The sequence below is a fragment of the Parasteatoda tepidariorum genome, chromosome 5, assembly GCF_982258835.1.
Source record: "Parasteatoda tepidariorum strain Cologne lab strain chromosome 5, Ptep-v5.0, whole genome shotgun sequence".
Taxonomy (NCBI): Eukaryota; Metazoa; Arthropoda; class Arachnida; order Araneae; family Theridiidae; genus Parasteatoda; species Parasteatoda tepidariorum.
Genome location: NC_141759.1, coordinates 90,409,176 through 90,423,408, shown reverse-complemented (window position 1 = coordinate 90,423,408; position 14,233 = coordinate 90,409,176). Strand labels below are relative to the sequence as shown.

The 14,233-nt window shown below is 30.5% G+C and overlaps 2 protein-coding genes and 1 long non-coding RNA gene across 3 annotated transcripts; 2 read left to right on the top strand and 1 right to left on the bottom strand.

Annotated features, from left to right (window-relative positions):
• Nucleotides 1–3,958: 3,958 nt before the first annotated feature.
• Nucleotides 3,959–4,282, top strand: LOC147809683 (protein FAM200C-like). The gene has a single exon (XM_087162902.1). It carries the CDS (start codon nt 3,959–3,961, stop codon nt 4,280–4,282), a length of 324 nt encoding a protein of 107 aa, XP_087019028.1.
• A 166-nt stretch (nt 4,283–4,448) lies between these two features.
• Nucleotides 4,449–5,072, top strand: LOC147809682 (protein FAM200C-like). The gene has a single exon (XM_087162900.1). It carries the CDS (start codon nt 4,449–4,451, stop codon nt 5,070–5,072), a length of 624 nt encoding a protein of 207 aa, XP_087019026.1.
• Nucleotides 5,073–10,405: 5,333 nt separating this feature from the next.
• LOC147809681 (uncharacterized) lies at nt 10,406–12,766 on the bottom strand. Its single transcript, XR_015433834.1, has 2 exons — nt 11,321–12,766; nt 10,406–10,529 (listed from the first exon to the last, which is right to left on the bottom strand). It is a non-coding gene; the product is annotated as an uncharacterized LOC147809681 (long non-coding RNA).
• Between the last annotated feature and the right edge of the window lie 1,467 nt (nt 12,767–14,233).

The following is a 14,233-nucleotide window of genomic DNA, read 5'->3' as shown; positions in this document are numbered from 1 at the left end:
CAATACTTAGACAGATGTTAATGATAAAAGTCAACTGGCAAGCATGAGATTTTGTAGTTGTTAAATTTCATGGGAAAAACACTTCCAAATATTTTCCGGCATATTTGTGTGACAGAGAAGGCTTGAAAGTTTCTTACCTGCGAACCAAAGACAAAGAGAAGTCGTTCACTTCTGAAAAAGTGAAATAACGTCTATTGAGTCACGTCGTTCGTCTTCAAATGAGGTGAACCGGGTTCGAATCCAAGCGATGACTGGTTGATAAGAATTCTGCTCTCGGCTCGCGCTGACGTAAAATATCCTCAATGGTAGACGGATCATGGGTTAGAGTCCCCTTGCCGTCAGGCAGACTAACAATGGAAGGTTTTCGTGGTTTCCCGCTCCATGTAACACAAATGTGGGTTAGTTGCCTCAAAAAGTACTCCACGAAGGCAAATTTCTCTCTTCCCTCGTCCTCTAGATTGGGTTCAAAATTACAAGTTCACGTAGTTGAACATTAGTAGTCGTAAACCCGAAAATTGGGTCGTCTGTTCAACGACGGTTATATTATATAATGATAAAACTGAGTAGGATGAAACTAAATTTTTCTTTTATAAAACCTAACGCAACCCAAAGTTGAATCGGCTGTTTAACGACAGTTATAAAATGTAGCCACGTTAACCAGCCATAACCGGATTCGAATCCCAGCGATGGCTGGTCCATTCGAATTCAGCACCGATCGCAGTGATGGCGTAAACTATCGTCAGCGGTAGACGGATCATGGGTTAGAGACCCCTTGCCATCAGACAGACTAACCGTGGAAGGTTTTCTTCTTCATGTAACGCTGGTTAGTTTCCTAAAAAGTCCCCCACAAAGACAAAATTTCTCTCAATACTTGATCCAGGAGTTCCCTTGTCTTCTGGATAGGATTCAAATTTACAAGGCTAATTTAACAGTGGTAATCATAAACCCAAAAAAATCGGGTCGGCTGTTCAACGACAGTTATAAAATGCAGAAATGCGTCTCTGATTGATGTTTTCAAAACTCAAACTCGAAGGAAACGATGAGGCAAATATCTTTTTGAAGAAGATTTTTCTCTTATTCAAGCAATTATTAATTTAGAAATTTATAGAAAAAAGGATTGTTAACCAATTGTAGTGTGGTGAATGTTTTGCTTGCTGCTCTAAACTTAAAAATTTTTAACACAAGAAAACTCGAGATTTTTCTCCTTTTCGAAATTTAATTTTTTCTGAATTTTTAATAAATTATTTTAACAATTTTAAATTCATCATAAATATAGTTTTATATTTTTGAAATAATCTAAAAAGTTATTTTACTCTACTAAGTCCACAGAAAATAACCATTTGCCTTTGTAAAGTATAGTACCCTTTTCTAATTAATTAACGATGATTCTTGTTCTTTCTCATCATTTATATCAGCGTTTCTTAAACATTTCGCTTTGGGGACCTCATAATATTTACGAACATTTTTTGGATCTCCATGCTCAAATAAAGCATATGTGTGATTGAAACAGTCAGTTTTTTTCACATGTATGTGCATCTTAAGTTCATTCACTTTAATTTCACCACGTTTATATCAACTTGCCTTCTTGTATGTCTGTTCGGTTGGAATATTGTAATCGATTTTAAACTTACTTCCCGACTAGCTACAGACAAGGGCGCCGGCAGGGGGGTGCAAGGAGGTGCACTTGCACCCCCCTGTTTTTTTTTCCAAACAATTAAAGAGGTACAGAAAAACAATTTTGTTATAAACTTTTTTAATTAAAAATATTTTTATTCGAAAACAAATAATTAAGTAATTATTGATGCATAACAATTAAGAAATTGTCTAATCAAACAAGAATTGTAATCGTCTTGTTTGCTGTCCAAATCTGTTTATAACTTTTTCAATGAATTCTGAGTCATCTTTGATTCTTTTCTTATGCACAGACTACTTAATCTATCGTGAGACATTGTAGACCGATTCCATGTTTTGATGCGTCGTATTGTACTAAAAGTGCGTTCAATAGTGCACGTAGTGGCTGGAAGAGTTAGACCAATTTTGATTACCTCTGCTACAGCTGGATAAAACGGTGTGGCCTCAATAACTAAATCGATGTATTCAATGGATTCATAAGAATTTTCTCTATTCCTCCACATTTCGTACCACGTTGTAGCTTTAGCGATGAAATTCAGGGACGGCAGATCTTTATACAAGTATATATATCTTCTAAAATTTCAAGATACGAGTATGACGCTTTGTCCAGTTTGTTCATATTATTCGGGTGAAGCTGTAAGAGTGAAAATGCTTTTCTTTGTGTAGAAGAAAAACGGTCTTTCAACGATGATATAATGGAGCCCAAATAAGGAATAAAGATTGACCTCCTGAAAAATTCTTTTGCGTTTTTAGAAGGCACATTCGATATATAGCTATATTTCTAAATTTCTTTTAATAAAATATAAATAATATTATATTTTCTATTAGTTATTTAGTTTAAAAAAAGGTGTATAACGCAAACTGACTTCTCACAACTGTAAAACTTCATCAACACAATAAATACCAATGTTTAGCGTGCACAAACACGTTAGTATACAAAACTACTATTTGTAGTTATTTGTGTTTCAGAGTCAGTAGCTTTGCCATCAATACAGTTTCTCGTGGCAAAATTTGCAAGTACAAAAAATTCGCACTTTTTTTAAAATATCTTGGTAACAATGAAGAAATGTATTTTGAAAAAAATTAACAGATGAAAGCATATGTAATAACAAAGCAAAATGTAATAACAGAATATTTCTATTTTTTTTTGGGGGGGGGGGGTTAGTTTATTAGTGGATTGCACCTCCTTTCATATTATTCTGCCGGCGCCCTTGGCTACAGACTTCAAATTTGGCACATAGTTCAGAATTGGATGACAATGCATGAAAATGAAGAGAAAAAAGACATACAAAGTAAAATAAAATTTAAATTAAAGAAAAATTTATATTTTCGCTATAGTCTTTTGTTGCCGATTCGATTATTTCAAATTAATGTCACATGTCAGTTGAAAAGTTTCATGTACAGTGAGTGAAAAAACCTCGTTTTTTTAGTGGAGAATAATAATTAAAAAACAAAAATTTGAAAAACGAAAAACGTGGGTGGCATGAAATACATAACAGTACGCATACACATACATATACACATACATTTTCTTACTCATACACATGCACAATCACATACACATATATATCCACATACACATGCATATGCATGCTATACCAGTCTTTCTCAAAGTGGGCGATAACGCCCCCTTGGGGGCGTTTGAAACCTAGAGGGGGGCGTTAAGGGGCCCAGAAAAAATGGGGGGCGTTGATGTGGGTTAGGGGGGCGATGTATAATTTGAAATTTCATTTACTTGATATAGTATTTTAAATTTCACTAAAATTAAAACCCACCTACTACACAATAACGAATAATTAGCATATATTTCTACCCTGTATGATGTTATAAAAACTTAAAATACTTAACATAGATTTCGTAGGATAGCCCGCACACCGTACGCAATCAAGTTGTAACAAGTTTCTGCTGATTGATAAAGGAACATGATCGATGATAGTTAAAAAATTAGAGCAATTTTACCTTAATTACATTGCACCAGAACGAAGTGATGAAGACTTCAAGACTTCAAGATCATTTGAATAAAATGCATCCGGATAAGAAGGACAAAAATGTAGCCTATTTTCAAAATCTGGAAAAGAAGCATAATGCTCAGCCAAGTGTATCAAAACTTTTTTTGATGGCTGCTAAGCAAGACGATGACGGACTTCGAGCTTCATACAATATCTCTCTGTGAATTGCTCAAACAGGTAAACCACACACCATCGGAGAAGCGTTAATTTTGTCGGCGATAAAAGAAGTTATATTTACTGTGCTCCATAAACCGGCGGCAGATATAATTCGAAAAATTCCTTTGAGCAATAGTTCTGTCCAAAGATGAATTGATGAAATGGCTGAAAACATTGAAAAGTCATTGTGTAATCATCTGAAGACTAGTAAATTTTCAATTCAGTTGGATGAGTCCACTTTACCAACTAATGAAGCATTGTTGTTGTCTTACGTGAGATTTATTAAAGATGAAAAAATATGTCAAGAACTTTTATTTGCTAGAAATTTAGAGACAGACACGAAAGGAGAAACCGTACTTAAAACACTGGAAAAGTTTTGTGATGAAAAAGGAATTCCGTTGAAGAATATTATATCAGCTGCTACAGATGGTGCTCCAGCTATGACGGGTTGTCAAAAAGGCTTCATATCGTACTTAAAAAAATAATTCCTGGTGTACTTACTGTACATTGCGTTATAAATCGACAGCATTTAGTTGCTAGAAATTTAAGTGAACTATTTCAATCATTGCAACATGTCATCAGAACAAGTCAATACAATCCGAAACAACTCTTTCAATGACAGATTATTTAATCAGCTTTGTGTTGATAATGATGAAGATTTCAACATTGATCTTTCACACAGAAGAGCGTTGGCTATCAAAAGGAAATTGTTTGACTCGTTTTTGCAATCTGTTTGACTCTGTCATAGAGTTCTTGGAAAACGAAGAGACAGAATTGCGCGAAAACCTCATCACATCAAAGAATGATATCGCATACCTGACAGACCTTTATACATTGCTTAATGATATGAATCTCCAACTTCAAGGCGATGACTTGAACTTTATTAAAACAAAAAATGTCGTCGCTGCTTTCGTAGCCAAGCTGCTCTTACACAAAAAGAATATCGGCAGACGTGAGTTCCATAATTTTCCCAATTTATCAGTATCCTGCAACAACGACGACTTGCTCGTCTACTGCCAACATTTGGAAAATCTTCACAGTGATTTCATTGAAAGATTCCAGGAAATTTTGAAATTGGAAATACCTGACTGGATGTTAGATCCTTTTTCAAATGTCAACATAGCAATATCACCCCAGTTGGAAGAAGAACTTATAGAACTGACAATGAACGATGAAATAAAAATCAAATACAAAAATGGCTACCAACAATTTTGCTACAAAAGTCAATTCCGCAGTTGTACCCTGGATTGTGGTCTATCGTTGAACGATTTTTGATAGCATTCCCATCGTCATATTTGTGTGAACGTGGATTTAGCGCTGTGACAACGCTGCTTACTAAAAAGAGAAATAATTTACAAGTTACCAAACGCGACTTACGACTGTTTTTGAGTAAAATCGAACCTGATATCAACAAACTTAAATATCATCAAATTCATCCATCTCATTAGATTAGTATAAAAACGAAAACTGATTACATATTTTTATTGTTTCTTTTATTTCAATTAAAATATATTATTAATATTATAAAGTTGGGTTTTATTTGCTCTCACTGGTAAAAATTTCTAGTTTAGAATGTAAGTTTAAACATCAGAACCGACTAATAAACTAAATTAATTAAAGTAATGAAATTATGGTTTTTAAGTTTTAGGGGTGTATAAAAAATGGGGGGCGTTGAAAAGTAATTGATTTTCAAAGGGGGCGGTAAAAGAAATAAGTTTGATAATCACTGGCCTATACTATGCCATAATTGTTGCTCATTTCGCGTTACCCAGTGGGCACCTGTGAACCAAAGTCACGGAGGCGAGCAACATTGCCCACGCCACACTGCCACAAACCCGTTTATAGGGTGGGCCACATTCACACATCATACACACACACAACAGAGGACAGCACAAAGAGAGAGAGAGAGAGAAACATCCATGCCCAGAGCGGGATTCGAACCCGCAGCCTGTGGCTTCGCAGTCAGGCACGCTAACTGAGCACACATACTGTTAATGTTATGCATTTCATGCGCCCCACGTTTTTCGTTTTTCAAATTTTCGTTTTTTAATTATTCTCCACTACAAAAACGAGGTTTTTAAAAATATTATTTTATTTTCATTTTTTTTTTTTAAAAATAGAACAACGTGAAAATTTTAAATTAGTAGCAAACTTAACATAATACAATATTAAAAATAAATTTGCTATTTTATTTTTTTTAAAAAAAGTACTCAACTGCATAAAAAGTATTGTAATTGCTAAATTGTAAATTTGGAGTGAAAATTTATTTAAAATTTGTATTTACAGTTTTGTGAGATACAATAAGAGCAATTTATGGTTACTACGCCAATCGAACAATCGCTAAGGGAACTTTTTTCCAAGCTTACAAAATACGCAATAAATTCTAAAGAAAGTAAGAGACACAGTCTTGTCTTTAAAAAATTAAAAAATTCAATCTTGAAATAAAAAAATATTAAAATAAAAGGTATTAAAACTAAAAAATATTAAAACTAAATATCTAAAAATTAGTTCTAAAATATATTCAAAAAATTAAAAATAAGCTAAGTTTGTTTTTTTTTTTTTTAATTTTAATTTAAAAAAATTTTTGTTATGCAATTTTTTAGTTTTTAAGAGAGTTCGGTTCATTTAAAAATTTATAAACGAAATAAGAAATTAAAAAAAAAGTATACTGTAATTTTTGATTTGAGGAAGAGACATTTTTAAACAATGCTCATAATAGATATTACATTTTAACCAAAGAAAATAAATAATCTCAGCAAAGCTAGAGCCCCTGAATTAACAAAATCCTTAACAAAGCCCCTTAAACAAAGCAAATTAAATTATTGTTACGTCATACTATGTCTGATGACGTCATCGTATGGTCTGATGACGTCATCGTGTTCTAAAAATTAAAAATCGTTTTCTCTTGAGATTTTGCACTCGTATAATTGATAACATTTGTGTGATCTAAAAAAAAAAACATATTTGGAGATGGCGAAACTTCTGAAAAAAATGTAAGTTTCTCTCTATTTATTTTTAACTTTAAATATTCAAGTTAAATTAATAACTAATAATATTAATTGTAAGCTTTAAAAGAAACCTAATCTAATTTTTTAAATTACTTTGAAATGTTTTCATGCTCGTTTATATTATGTAGATTTTATTTTTAAATAAATTGAATTATAAATAAATTATCTAATTCCTGTAAAATATTAAAATATATAAAACTTTTTACCAAACTTTCGTCAATTTCATAAATGCAAAATTTCTATTGTTTGTGTATCTTGCATGCAAAGTAAAATGCAAATTCCCTATTTTTTATTTTTGAATTTAATTTTCCTTAAATTCTTTTCATTTATTGAAAATATCTAATAATTCATTGGAAAGCAAAATTTTTGATGGATAATTTTAGTGCGACGTAGTTTTTGGGCTCTGTAAAATAGAGATTTGATAATAATGCTTGATTAATTTTCTAGTTACCATTTTCATACTAAAAAGATTTCACAGATTGCGAAGTTAAATGTTTCTTTTTGTTTACATTAAATAATAAACAAGAAAAAAGTACCCCCGAATCAAAAAAGTAGTTAATAAATAAAACTGCTTAGGTTAATGTACAAGTTTTGATTAAATTTTAAATGAAATACTTCAATTGAACTTTTTTTGATATTTTTTCATGGTGTCATTAAATATTTTGGTTTACCTAATCAGTAAAGCAAAATTAGGAATTTTTTAGTGCATTTGTTTACTCAAAAACTGAACTATTTGCAATAGTTTCGTCTCAATTTAAAAATTATAATTAATACTATTTCACGCTAAAATTAATAAACAGAACGACTTTTGAAATTAAAATTAATGGCACTACAATTAATTTTTGATAATTTTGGCAACACTGTGGTAAACTATTGGCTTAATTCAACTGAATTTTGTTTAAAACCATTAAATTAATTCGAAGTAATTTTGTTCGTTAAGTATTCCTAAGAGTAACTCTGACAACAAGTTTAGAATTATTTAATTCAGAGCGGCTTGATTCTAGTATACATTACATGGTGTATTTGCATTGGCGATGTTTGTGAAAAGGATTTGTAGCGTAACTACCACTATAATTATTAAGCATCAATTCACTAGTATATAAAATATGGTAAATTCAGTTCATTTTGAGGTTCTATTTGATTGTTAGAGGTTGATATTGTTTAATGTTCATTCCTCACAGAATAAGCTTGTTAACTTTACATCCGGTGGTTGGTTGCAACATTTGCCATTATGGAATTCGTCGTGTGATTTTTCTGTTATTCAAATTAAGAATTTATAAAATATTTCAATATTTAAAATTCATAAATACTAGTGTTTTCATGATATATTTATGATTTATTCACGGGAAGTTTATGTTTCCGCTATTTTCAGGCTATGATTTTATCTGTTTTTTCCTACGCCAATTTTTAAAGACAATCGCTAGTTAAGTGACAAGCGTAAAAGCGTCATTTCGGAATTGGCGGTTTTTTTCAAAATCGTTCCAAGCGTGTATAATGCTAGGATTTTACCTTTAGAATTTGCAAATACTTTCAGTATGTTTTATTTCAGTGTTGGTGTCCTAGCAATTATCGCCAATAAACGATAAAACAATATTAATATTTTATTGTGTTTTAATCTTTTAATTATGAATATCTTACTGCCAATTAATAAAAATATTTTTCAATGAATTAAAATTTTGGTAATAGGTACTTTTAGGTGATGTTTTAACAGGTACTAAATACGCTAGAAAAGGTGTTTAATATTGGTATTAAGGTTCCTAATTTAGGTATTATGGTTTTGATTTTTCTTATCAACTCTCAAAAGAAGGTACAGGAAAAAATTGGTTGATTGTGATAAATGTTGAGTATCATAAGTTGGCGTCGAGCAGCAGTAGTATTTTGCAACAACAGCATTTTTTGCATAATGAATATAATTAACTATTATTTTACTGGAAACAATTTCTAAAAACGTGTTTTGCTTAAATTAATAGCGTAAAGCTATCGGACAAATATCAATAATTAAAAAAAAAAATATTTTAACTAAATGTATTATCCCTTATGAAAAAATCGAGGTATAAATGAGGTATAAACAAGGTATATTTTAAAGGTATAAAGGAGGTTGTTATTTAAAGACGTCGTTGAGGTTGAAAAGGGTGCAAATGAATACCTCAAAACCAACCTCAAATATACCTTAATATATACCTCCAGAGGTATATATGTTTCAACTTGAGGTGTTAAATTTTACATCTGGGGAGAGGTAGATATTTACTACTTTAAAGTGTTTCATTTTCAACCTTAGGTTATTAATTATCAGCTTGAAGTATATTTATTTACACTTGTGGAAGTATTTATTCAACAACCTAAAGTGTGTCATTTTACACTTCCGGTAATTATAAATCAACCTCAGGTGTATTTTGTTCCACTTCAGGTAATTATTTTTCAACCTCAGGTATCTAATTTTATGCTTGTAGAGATATATATTTTTCAACGTATGGTGTGTCATTTTACACTTCAGGTTATTTCAAATCAACCTCAGGTGTATTTTGTTCGACCTTAGGTTATTACTTATCAGCTTGAAATATATTTTTTTACACTTGTGGAAGTATTTATTCAACAACCTAAGGTGTGTCATTTTACACTTCAGGTTATTATAAATCAACCTCAGGTGTATGTTGTTCGACCTCAGGTAATTATTTTTCAACCTCAGGTATCTAATTTTATGCTTGTAGAGGTATATATTTTTCAACCTGAGGCATGTCATTTTACTCTTCAGGTTATTTCAAATCTACCTCAGGTGTAATTTTTGATAGTTGGAAAGGTGATTTTTTACTAACGTAAGGTGTATTATTTTTCACCTCAAATATAGGTTTTTATGCTTGTAAAGGAAATTTTTTTAATCAAACTAAAATATGCCATTTTTCCCTTCAGGTTATATTTTTTTATGCTAATGCTGGTAATTAAATATAATTAAAATGTTTCTCGTTAGACTGCTAATTTTTAACCTAAAATATATATCTTTTCACTTGTAGAGGTATTTATCACTCTGATGGAGTTTTTAATGTTACACATTAGGTGGTAATTACTTATTAACTTTTTACGGTCTGTCTTAATTTTCGCTGCTAATCCTGATGCTAAGAAACTATTTTCTAAACACATAGGCGGAATACGGATGAATCTTTCTTTCGAAAGAATTTTCGACTGATTTCCATGTATTGTGTGAAGAAAAGTAAAATGCAATGCAAAGAATATATCTTCCTTTAATTTTGAAATACAACCCATTGGAATGTATTCTTCCTCACACAATTCAAAATAGGAATTTTCACTTAACGCCTTTAATTTATAGTTTGTGAACCTTGTGCTAATTTGCAATTAAATAGTTCATAAAATTTATTAATCTTGAATTAACATGTAGAGTTGAATAATGTTAAGTATGCTGACTCATAAACCTTAAAAGAACATTTCAAATGTTTCTGTAATTTTAATAATTTCAATTAAACTATCGTGAAAAGAGGATACATTTGTTTCAGAAAAATGTGGGAACTCATTTATATAGAACAGATGTTAAAGGCGCTAATTTTTTGTAAAAGCGAAATAACAGCAAATTTAAATAATTTAGCCAGCTTACAAATAAAAACTTTTATTAACAAAAAAAAATTAATTTTTCGTTCAAGAAATCAAAATTCTTGACAATTACTCTGCTTCTTCTGCAAGTTTGCTGTGCTTACGTTATTTGGAGCATTGGAACCTATAAATAAAAAATTTGAATTAGCGAGAGTCATATTTACATTGATAATGACAAATTTTAAAAGATTAGAATAATATTTTAAAGCTTATTTCGTTGCATAAATCACCTTTTATTATTATTTCTATTCAATTTTGAATAAATAAATGGTTTCTTTAGTAACAGCAGATGAATAAGAATAATAATAATGACCTGCAAAACTCTCCTCCCAGTATATTTCAATTCTTTATTTTGACTGTTTAAACATATCACTTAAAAAAGCTAATTTTTCTATAAGATACATATAAAAACTGCTGTAGAAATAACACGCTTATTGAAATTCTTAATTTTCCAATAATTCAACCGACCATTTTTAATTATGGATTGTTATGCTGATATTTAAATTTTTTTCTCAGCAAATTTTGAATAAATTCAATTACACTGGCCTGCTTGTTTAAATTTTTAGTCCAATTTCGCAAAAGAAATTGTACTAAAACCAATTCTCAATGCTGCTGATTCCGAAAATAATTGTCTATCACGTAAGGTTTTTAAAAACAAAAGGTCATTTTCAACCTTTTATTTAATGTGATCAAGAATCAATCATCTTTTAATAAAAGAATGTAGAACATCAATGTTTTGTGTTTTTCATGCCCCATCGAAATAAAAGCAACATTAAGTTTATATGTTTACTTGCCTGAGAGAATAATTTAAGATAATGCTATAAAATAATGTTTTCAAAAATCAAAGATCATGCAAACTTTATCAGTAATTTTTGAGGTGAAAAGATTTCATTGAATCAAGGGAGAATAATTTACTTGTCTTTTTTCTTTTTGGTGTATATTTAGAGTTACTCCCAGGGGAAGGCTCTCCAGTTACTAGTCTCCACTTCCTCCTAGCTGCAGAGCACGTATTATTGACAGCCTTATTCAAACCTTGAAATTCTGGATGCCATTTACGGAGCAGCTCTGTAAAAGTTGCATGTTCAAGTTGAGTAAAATCAAGTTACATAAAAGTTGCATAGCAAGTTTCATTTGGAAATTTTCAGATGAGATTTTTTTTTAAGAAATTGAAGGAAATTGAAATATATATTTATATAACTTTGATAAGTTACTAATGTTGACAACAAAAATCCAGAGTCAATAATACTTTTAAACTTTTTTAACTACAATATAAGGAGATTAAGTATAGGTTCACCAAAATGATTTTAATATTTAATTGAAATAATAAAATTATTTTTTTGGAATAGCTGTCTCAGTAAATTTGTTTTATACAATATTCTTTGTGGATTAAAGATAAAAACTATTTTATTAGAGCACACTATTTATACGAAAAGTTTTCATGTTCTTTTAGTCTCTTTACGAGTCTTCACGAGTCTTATTAAAAATAAATTGAAAATCATTCCAAAATATTAAACTGCATCATGTTGATCTAGAATAATATTCAAGATTTTGCCTTATCGGACTAAAAACTAAAATAAAACTAAACACAGTGGCGCGACAGCCCATAGAGGGCCAAGGTCTACTGTGCCCATTTCAGTTTTCTTGACCTTGGGCTCTGGGATGCAGGAGCAGATGTTCCGGTTAGGTGGTCAGCCGAACGCGGAACCCCCAGTGTTTAGTTCCCAAGCATGCTCGGTACTCATTTATCGATCCACTGAAGGGATGAAAGGCTGAGTCAACTTTGCCCGGCCCAAGGATCGAACCCAGGACCTGTGGCACGGAAGAGCGGGGCGTTGCCTTAGTGGACTAAACGGACAAAAAGTTTGAATTTTGCATGAGAATTTTTTAAGTGGATGCCAGTTTTCCTTCACCTATAGTTGCCTTTTTGCTAACTAACTTCAGATATTATTTAATAGGTGATACACATACAAATACTTTTAAGATACTCAACTAAACCAAGCTTATGTATAAAAGGGCAAGTAAACTTAAACTAGGCTGCATTAATTTCTTCGTAAAAATTTTAGTAACTTGTACTTGTCAGAATTCAATATGCTGTTGCTGGAATTATTATGGTGTTATTGAAGAAATGATTTCTGGTGAAAAGATGCGTTCTCTTAATCTTAATTTTAATGTTGAACTAAGCCATATTACACAAGTAACTAATTCTGGCAACTTTAACTTAATACCTGTGACAAATATATCTTCTGTTTGTATTTCCATCCAGTGCGATGACACTGGAAAAATTTATTTTGCTAATGTGGTGAACAATCTAGAATTAGAATAACTTTTTCTCTCTAGAGGCAATGTATATGTAAGTTCAGTAATCCCCACTTATATATAATGTAATCGCTGTTAATATCAATCACTTATTATTACCGAAATTATTCGGTTCTGATTTTTTTTCATTGATATTATAGTTTTCTGTGATCCTTACATAATTTAATGTTATTAGAATTTAATTTTCAAAATTCTTTATTTATTAGCGTTATATTTTTATTTACTCTGCACATTTAAAAATAAAAAAAATTCTTTTCTTTCTCTGCGATAATGTTAGAATTTCCAATTTCTCATCATTTCTGGAGTTTAAAAACAAAATATTTTTCAGATTATGAAAATTTATGAAGTTTGCTTTATTAATTTGTGAGGGGGGTTAAAAAGTTAGTTCACTAAAATTAGCTTGAATCTTATCTCATATTACATATATTTTTATTAAAAAAAATTTCAGATTTTATTAGGAATTCTCATATATTTTTTTATGAAATTTGTTGATTTGATATGGTAAACTTGTTTCCTACCTTAGAATCACCTGTTAATAGTAAACATTAATTTAAAAAAATGAATATTTACTTCGAAATACAGGATTGTTTTTTTTTTTCATGTTTGTAAATATATATTTTTATGAAAATGCAACTTTTGAAGAAATATTAAAATTTTTGTGTGATGTATTTACCCTGATTGCAATTTTTATTGTATATGTTTATTTTATTAGTTAAATATGTATGTTAGATTTTTGTTGAAGGCAACAAATATGCATTTCGTTCCTTACAATAGTATTGTTTATTTGTTTTATTACCTGCAATATATAAAAACTGTTAACTTTCAATTTTCAGTGATTTATTTATAAGAGAAATTATGAACCTTTTACTCAATCAGCTTGCATACTGCTACGTTAAAACATATACATTTAAGCAAAACAAAGAGAATAGTTATATTTGAATAAATTACAAACAATAAAATATACTGTGCGTAACCTGCTGTAACGATTCTCCAGTAACGTTACCCTAAACAGCGACGAGAAATATTTAGATTGATCTGTCTTATTGCTAAGCCTACAACAATAGCCTCAAAGAATATCCTCCGACTTAAATAATGTAAGATCAGGACGCGTCTTTAAAACAAAAATAATGAAATTTAAGTTTGAAAATTGAGGCATATTTGATTAAAAGTGACAAAGCTAAATTAATAAATGTCAAGCACACTTACCGACCCAAGACAAATTTTATGATGGTTTTTCTTTGATGGACCAACATGAATATGATGGTAACCATCATGAATTTCCATCAAAAACCATCATATTTTATGATGGTACCAACAAGACTGACCATCACCTCATATTAGGAATTGGAACAAATTTATGTTGGACCAACATGAACAAAACCACCATAGTATGATGGTATTTTCCGTTAGTCCAACAAATAAATCCATCAAGAACCAACATGGTTTGATGGTAGTTTTTGATAGCCCAACCTAAAAATTAATCAGGAACCAACATATGTTGTTGGTCTCAAC